The 8,639-nt window shown below is 55.4% G+C and overlaps 2 protein-coding genes across 2 annotated transcripts in view; both read left to right on the forward strand.

The window, feature by feature from the left end:
- Positions 1-232: 232 nt before the first annotated feature.
- Positions 233-5,521, forward strand: CHGG_08394 (uncharacterized protein; the record flags this gene model as incomplete). Its single annotated transcript, XM_001226320.1, has 7 exons — positions 233-1,934; positions 2,011-2,086; positions 2,283-2,904; positions 3,001-3,264; positions 3,400-4,305; positions 4,366-4,674; positions 4,739-5,521. 7 exons carry the CDS (start codon positions 233-235, stop codon positions 5,519-5,521), a joined length of 4,662 nt encoding a protein of 1,553 aa, XP_001226321.1.
- Positions 5,522-7,962: 2,441 nt separating this feature from the next.
- The window catches only part of CHGG_08395 (uncharacterized protein), a gene marked incomplete at both ends in the record, with an annotated part of 1,555 nt that continues 878 nt past the window's right edge, over positions 7,963-8,639 (forward strand). Inside the window, 2 exons of the mRNA XM_001226321.1 lie at positions 7,963-8,217; positions 8,273-8,461. Of these exons, the coding sequence (XP_001226322.1) occupies positions 7,963-8,217; positions 8,273-8,461 (444 nt within the window). The remainder of the gene's footprint in view (positions 8,218-8,272; positions 8,462-8,639) is intronic.

The raw sequence follows: 8,639 nt of genomic DNA on the forward strand, positions 1-8,639 counted from the left end.
CTGAACCTAAGTACAAAACAGTGCGTGAAGTAATTACGCCCAGATATATATCTGGACGGGTTGCTGGAAGAGGCCAAATATGACCTCTTGGCGGTGCAAGAACCGTGGATCAACAAGGCGACAAAATCCACATAACGTATATTATCAACGAATGACCCATATCAACGAATGACCCACTTTCCACGCGACGCGACACTTTTGCACCCAACATCAATTTCCTCAACCATCTAAGATGCCACCTACGTTCAAAGAAGACCGGATGGTCTTGGCACTTCAAGCTCTTAAAAACGACAAGAATCTGACCGAACGAACCGCGGCTAAGACATATGGCGTCGACCGTAGAACCTTGGGCCGTTATCACGGTCAGGATCACCGTGGTAGGGGCAAGCTGGTATATTGCGTGGTTGCACGAGGAACCGAATGTGGGAGGCGAGGCGCACTCAGGGAAAACCCTGTGGCTGCGCACAGACCAGCGCAGAGCTACGTACAGCCCACCTCGGGGTTCAGCCGTGCAACCCTAACCCTACAAGGAACGGGCTGTGCCCGTGACAGCCGTCGTCGCACCGGCAAGCCTGCACGACGCGATATACCAGCCAACTTACGGAAGCTGACAGATCTGGAAGAGCTTACAATAGTTCAATACATCCTTGAACTAGATGCGCGTGCATTTCCACCTAGACTGTGTGGTGTGGAAGATATGGCCAACCATCTACTACGTACGCGTGGCGCGCCCCCTGTCGGCAAGCTCTGGGCACATCGGTTTGTTAAACGCCAGCCACGGCTTAGTACACGTCGTACACGTAGATACGACTACCAGAGGGCTAAGTGTGAGGATCCGAAGGTCATTGGCGAGTGGTTTGCACTTGTACAGAATACCAGGGCCAAATATGGGATTGTAGATGACGATGTCTACAACTTTGACGAGACTGGGTTCATGATGGGCATGATCTTCCCAGGTATGGTAGTTACGACCTCAGATGGCCGTGGCAAGGCAAATCTGGCCCAGCCTGGTAATCGCGAATGGGCGACTGTGATCCAGGGGGTCAACGCCCTTGGCTGGGCCATCCCTCCATTCATCATCCTGGCCGCGCAATACCACCTCGCCAACTGGTACCGCGAGTGCAATCTACCACTCGACTGGCGCATCGCAACTACCGACAATGGCTGGACTACCAATGCAGTTGGCCTTGACTGGATCAAGCACTTTGACTACCATACGGCGCCCCGGACAAAGGGTATATACCGGTTGTTGATCCTCGACGGCCACGAAAGCCACCACTCCACCGAGTTCGAGCTCTACTGCCGGGACAACAAGATCATCACACTCTGCATGCCCCCGCACTCTTCCCACAAGTGCCAGCCACTTGATGTTGGCTGCTTCGGGCCACTGAAGCAGGCCTACGGTCGCTATGTTGAGGAGCTCATGCGGGCACATATCAACCACATCAGCAAGCTCGAGTTCCTTTGCGCCTTTCGCGAAGCCTTCTTTGCTTCCATGACAGAGAAGAATATCCAGGGTGGGTTTGCAGGGGCCGGCATCGTACCATTCGATCCAGAGAGGGTGCTTTCTAAGTTGGATGTCAAGCTTCATACACCAACACCCCCAAACTCCCGGCCTGGCACTGCACAACCTTGGGTCTCTAAGACCCCACATAACCCCCAAGAAGCCAGCTCGCAGTCAAACCTTATCAAGACTCACATCGCTAGCCATCAAAACAGCTCCCCAGCTTCAATGTTGGCTGCTGTTGACCAGCTTACCAAAGGTACAACGGCTGTAATGCACCAGGTGGCTCTCCTTCAGTCAGAGGTCTCTTCGCTCCGCAAGGCCAACGAGGCACTGAGCAAGCGACGGAGGGCCAAAAAAACACGTGTGCAGCTTGGAGGGTCACTTACTGTACAGGATGCACAGGATCTACTAGACCAGAGGGCTGTAGGTAAGGGGGGAGTGCAGGAAACGCAGCCGGATGGTAGTGGTACAGGGGGGGCTCGTACGAACGTTCGGTGCTGTAGTAGATGCCGCAAGCCTGGCCATAATGCCCGCACTTGCCAGGAGGGTGCAGAAGCCACTGATACAGCTGTTTCTGATGTAATTGTAGTTATTTCCTAGTGTTGTTGTAATATTTCCAGGGATAGTTAATGTAGTGCTGTGGGGGCTGGGTCATTCGTTGATATGGGTCATCCGTTGATAATATACGTTACTGCCCCCGGAGCAGCAGATACCACCTGGTACATAAGCTCGAGGGGCGGGCGGCAATATATGTAAGCAAAAGATTTGAAATCAGGCAGTGGGACTCCGAAGCCACGGAGAACTGGTGCCGCGTGTGGTTCCCAGAGGCGGACCTCGGAAGGGAAAGCCGCGGATTCGAGCTTTGGTCCGTATACAACTCCCCCGGCGGCGAAAACGTACCGAGAACCCTCCAAGGGCGGCCAAGTCCAAGCCACTCGGTGGTTCTGGCAGGAGACTTCAACCTAAAGAACCCACTGTGGGATGGGTTTGGACGCTACGACAGGAAATCTGAAGACCTATTGCGGCTGGGTTCCTTGTGGGACCTCGCCATCAGGATTCCAAGGGGAGCGACAACGCGAGCTCCCCAGGGGCGGCAGCAAGGCCGCCCGTCAACCATCGACCACTTCTGGACTTCGGAAAACCTCCAAACAGTATACTACGGGGAAGAATGTCGTGGAAAGTCAGACCACTACCCACAAGTGCTCGAGGTCGGGGAAGGGCATGGGCCGAGGCCAACTCAACCGGATGGCTGGGCCTGGAAGAAGATGGACAGGGAGAGTGTGAAGGCTGAATCAGCGTTGCTATGTAAGGTCATGGGGCTCGCGGACCCGGGACTGGACGGACTACCGGCCAGAACCCGGACAGTCGAGGGTCTTGACAAAGCTTTCGATAGCCTGGTCGAGTGGCTCACCTGGGTCGCGAGGCAAAGCACTCCACGGAAGAACGCAAGCTGCGGCTACAGCTCTCCCTGGTGGACTGTGGAGGTGTAGCAGGCCGCCCGGGAGGCTAGGAGGGCCGAGAGACTGGCGAAGGAAACTCGGGCAGAGTACTGCTGGGAGGAGCTTAGCGAAAGGCTCAAGGACCTTGCTAGAACAACGCGCGAAGCACGGACGAGGGCTTGGAGGAACAGCCTACAGGAAGCAAGCGAGGCAAAGAAGCCCGATCAGATGTGGAGGTTGGAAAGATGGGCTAGGCTGCGGAGCTTTTTGCCGCCAGAACCACCGAGGCTGCCGGAATTTAAGGACTCTTCCGGACAGGTAACGGCCGAAACGCACGACCAGAAGGCCAGCGCGCTGGCCGAGAGGTTCTTCCCGGACCCACCGGCCAACCTGACGGACGTGGAAGACCAAGCCTTTTTGGGCAGCTGGAACCCGAGCTTCGACGTCGTATAGGCAGTGACGCCGACCGAGATCACGGAAGCAATAGGAAGAGCAAGCCCCTGGAAGGCGCCAGGAGAGGATCTGCTCCCGATGGGTCTTCTGAAGGCATGTGGAATGCCACTGGCTGAAGTGCTCGCCGTATTGGCGACGAGGTGCCTGGAACTAGGATGGTTTCCCGACCGGTTCAAAAAGGCGAAAACCATAGTACTGCCGAAGCCAGGGAAGGCGCCGCCAGTGTATCAGACCCCGGGAGGGTACAGGCCCATTGCGCTACTGCCAACCCTAGGGAAGGTAATAGAGTCAGTGGTCGCCAGGAAGGTCACTCAAGCTGCTGAAGTCAACGGCCTTCTACCAGACGAACAAATGGGGAACAGGGCACACCGCTCCACGGAGATGGCTGTTCGGCTAGTAGTAATCCAGGTCCAGGAGACATGGAGACAGAAGGCCGCGGCATCCCTATTGCAACTGGACATTTCAGGAGCCTTCGACACGGTTAACCACACGCGACTACTGGCAACACTGCGAGAAATGGGCTACCCGAGGTGGCTTGTTCTGTGGACAAAAGACTGGTTGACGGGCCGAGAGGCCACCCTCCTCTTTGACGGCAAGACGGCGGCACCGACGGCGATTCGGGCAGGGGTCCCCCAAGGCTCACCGCTTTCCCCTGTTTTCTTCATCCTCTATATTTCCTCATTATACAGGCAGCTAAAAGACGAGCACCCTCACTTGGCTATAGCGGGGTTTGCGGATGACACCAACCTCCTGGTATTTGGTCGAAACCCCGAGGCCAATGTCCGGCAACTAGAGGCGGCGTGGGAAACGTGTATACGATGGGCGGACAGCCGGGGGATGAAGTTCGCCCCGGAAAAGAGCGAACTCATCCATTTCAACAAAGGGCGACGGCAGTGGACCGAACAGGTAAATCCTTGCCAACCCAGGGGGAGGCACTAGCCCCGTTAAACCAGAAGGGTCTGCCAGGTTCCTGGGAGTCTGGTTGGACTGGAAACTCAACTGGAAGGCTCACCTGGTGGCGGTGGAGAAGAAGCTGAGGACCCAGAGCTATGCCCTGTCGAGGATCGTGGCAAAGACGTGGGGAATGGGGCTAGCCAAAGCGCGAGAAGTGTACACAAAGTGCATCCGGTCGGCGCTGGCCTATGGCGCATCATCGTTCACATCCCCACGGATGTGGGAGGCGAGCCGGCAAAGAAAGGCATCACTAAGGCCCTCGGGAAGGCCCAGAACAGAGCTTGCGGATTGTGGCGGGAGCCTTTAAGTCTACCCCCATCCGTAAACCTCGAGACAGAGACATGGGTACCACCATTGGACTTGTACCTTAACAAACGGCTTGCAGATTTCGAAAACCGACTCCAACGACCCGATCTGGACGACGGTCAAGGCGGCAAGAAGACGGCGGCGAGCGTTGTCCTCACCGCCTACTGCAACATACAGCAGAGACTTAGCTTCGAGGAGGGGCAACAGGGGCCGACCGCGAACCTTGGGACCTCAAGGGCCTACGGCGGTGGAGAGAGCCGCAGGCACGGTCATGCGCTGGACGGGGGGAATCGTTGATACGAACAGGGTAGTAGAAGAGGCTTGGAAAGCGAGGTGGTTAAAGGAACGGGACGGCAGGGCAATCACCAGGCCGGTGGACTACTTTGACCATCAGCAGGAGACGCTATTCCGGAACGAAACCCTAAGGAGGCACGACGGACTCAGCAAGGCGAAAAGCTCACTCCTGATTCAAATCCGGACGGGAGCAATAAGCTTAAGGGACTTCTTGTTTACACAGGGAGTCCCAAAGGATTCTGACTCCTGCCTGCGAGTGTGGCGAGGGACGAGAGACTGCCGAACACCTGGTAGTGTGGTGTTTGGCCCCACCGTTGACTCGAAGATGGGAGAGAACTGGAATTCGGACACGACGGGACTTTTACTCTGTTCTACACGGCATCAATCCCACGACTGCACGGCTCGCGAGGAGAGTCCTCGGCTGGCTGATGGACTCGGGGAAGCTGCCGATGTACAACTTAGCCAGGAGGCTCGAGATGGAAGCGGCGGCCTGAAGCGCCCCCGTTCGGAGGCCAGGAGGCCTCCTCTCTTTGTATACGTAGACTCACCAGAACGCATCGTTCCTTGATTGTTGGTATGGGCTTTTCACCCGGCCCGGGAGGGCACGGTTTTCCTGTACACTAAATAGCTGAGGGTCCGGCACGCCCTAGGGCATAACTAGCGGAGTATGAATAATAATATAAAGGTGCCAGACACTCATTCTTTGGATATCCAATCAGAATCTACTATCTCAACAACACTCCAACGACAACAGCCTGGTAGTATACCATGACCTACATTCAACATGCCTTTTTGCGTCGACACAGATCCCCGTACAAAGAACACAAACCTCCGGCAGGCATAAGATCTCCCATCATTGCAAATGAAGGTCGGTGTTCGCTTCGTTCAATGATGAACCGCATGATGGTAGTACAGCGCCTGCGTTGTAAGTTGTTTATTTAAGGGGCATGATACCGGTTGACTCGTTGACTCTCGACAACTTCAAGGTGGAGGAGGAATTTTCACTTTCAGCACTCCAACTATGCCATGTGGACCTCAACGAGGAAACGGGGGCCAAAAAAACTCAAGTTACCTAAATTGCTGGCCGTAGGAAGTCAATGTCGGTTCCCAGGGCGCGTGGTCGCCGTATTATCTAGATTATTCGCGAAAGGCAAATTGGGGTTATTGGCAGGACGAGGCGGGAGAGGGCGCGGAGAGGAAGAACGAAGAACGGTAAGAGAAATGAAGTAGAAAAAGGGGGCTGGAGAGAAAGTCGAAAAAACCTGAGACCGTTTTTCTGAATTCGGGTGCGAGCCCGGTGCGATATTCGACTGGAAAGGGGCTGCGCATTAATTATCTCCAATCTGATAACGGGATGCAACGAACTAGAAATTCCTTCCCACTTGATCACATAATAGCGCCATTCCCTCGGCCGATGAGCAATGGCTGCGGTGGGGTTATTTTTGGTTGACCGTTGCATGCCATCCGAGAGACCATGATAACATAAAAGACTTGATACCTCCCACGCCCAACACGACGTCGAGAGAATCCTTCAAGGCTCACTTGCGCTGCTTACCGATAGAAGGTTGGGCTGTGTTGGTTGTAGTTGGTCTTGACGTTCCCATTGCACGGCTCAGAAGACCTTGTCAAGGAGTGCGGGAATGCATGTGCTGATTCGTAAATGAAATTACCCATCCCATCCCGCAGGCCTTGGTGCTGATACGGCACTTAAGGATGCAGCTGTATATTAACTGTCGGCTCGTTTGGGCAGCCGAAACTTCGAGACGAAGTGCCACGCCCGGTTATGAGACCCAACTGCCGAGCTTCTCTTCAGGCTGAATGAGAAGCGAACCCGACGCCGCGGTCCCTCGTTATAGCTTCCAAGAGGGTTGAAATAAGAAACCCAGGAACCCGGAATAAGAACAACAAGCTGTTTTTTGTTTCAGAAGGCATTCCAACGCCTCGCTCAACACACAAGTTCCACGCCACGTCTAAGCCATTGCCCTGGCCTCCCAACGTACATACAAAAGTAGTTTCCTAGCTAGGAAGGTGAGCAACATACCTCCCTCGCAACCAGAACCTGACAGCTTGGCACGCGAGTCCGATTGCTGTCAAGCTGCGGGATGCCTGTCACACGGGGCAAAATCCGGACCTGTCCGATCACTGCTGGCTGCATTGCTTCCCACGCCGCTTTCGACCAGGACCCCCATGCCCAAATGCACCTACCACTTTCTGTTCCTGTCAGTGTAACGACACCATTGGTCTCACCTCGCCCTTGCGCTCCTAAACCGGTTGCTATGACCGCATCGTCACACCTGAGTGGAACAGTTCTGCCTTGACGAATACCGCATACTAATGACGCATGTTCGCTTCTGCAAGGGAGACATTTTTCTTATACGAGGTGAGTTGCGGTTCGGATCCGACGATAGCACGCCACGGCCTGGCATTTTTGTCCTCTAAGCTCCCGCCGTTCCATGGCAGGTGTATATTTTCCGAACGCAACCGCATGGCGACGGCCCGAGAACTTTCATAATACAACCTTACACTTCTACACAGCCAGGCTGACATGCACACCGACACCCTGCTGCCCCTCTTCCATCCGGCCGTCCGACTCTGCATTTTCATGGACGGCGGCAAAGCCGGGTATGCGCTGGGGCATCCGCGAACCGCATCACGGACTGGTCCAAGCACGCAAACACCCAATGGCCCGAACCAAGCCCATCTCGGTAGGTGAGAAGGGGCCTGGGGGTGTAGTTCTGTCGAGTGTGCCTGTGATGGAGGTATCAGCGAGCCCTTATCCGGCCATCACAAGCATGACCTTCCTTGTTGTTCTTCGAGGTATCACCAGTGGTGCAGAGCGGCATGTGCCCCCTAAGGGGAAGGTAGAGATAACCACCATGAGACAGTGCTTCGACCGATAGAGATAAATAGGGGGTTCTTCCGTCGTCGAGGTGTTCAAAGTCGCCCTCATCCTCCAGACACTCCAGTACAGACCAGCTCCCTTTGAAAACACCAACAGTCAAACCCACCATGCAGCTCCTCACTTTGGCCACGCTTCTTCCTCTTGCCCTCGCGGCACCGGTGATTCAGCCCCGGGGCGTTCAGCTCATCCCGGGAAACTACATTGTCAAACTCAAGGCGGGTGCCTCTGAAAGCACTCTTCAGGATGCCATCCGGCATGTCAAGACCGGCAGCACCAAGCACATCTACCGTGCCGGCCGGTTCAAGGGCTTTGCGGCCCAGCTGAGCCCGCAGGTGCTTGACACCGTCAGCAAGCTGTCCGAGGTATGCCTTGCTCACTGTGATGTGGTGGTGGCTTCCCATGGTTAACACATCGTAGGTCGAGTACGTTGAGCAAGACGCCATCATCACTACGCAGGAGTCTGTCACTCAGACCGACAACGTCCCCTGGGGCCTGGCACGCATCTCGCACCGCGCCACGGGCGCCACCTCGTATGTCTACGACGAGAGCGCTGGCGAGGGCACCTGCTCGTACATCATCGACACGGGCATCTACGTGGCCCACACCGTATGTCCGCCTTGTTATTCCCCTCTTTTCTTTTCCCACCTCGTTCCTTCTTCACCTTCTCGTCCTCGTCCTCCTCCTCTCCTCCTTCTCGTCTTCTTGGTGGCCGCGAAGCATGGCACTAACACCAAACAGCAATTCGAAGGTCGCGCCACCTGGCTCGCCAACTTCATCGACTCCT

Source organism: Chaetomium globosum, genomic scaffold (assembly GCF_000143365.1).
Source record: "Chaetomium globosum CBS 148.51 scaffold_6 genomic scaffold, whole genome shotgun sequence".
NCBI lineage: Eukaryota > Fungi > Ascomycota > Sordariomycetes > Sordariales > Chaetomiaceae > Chaetomium > Chaetomium globosum.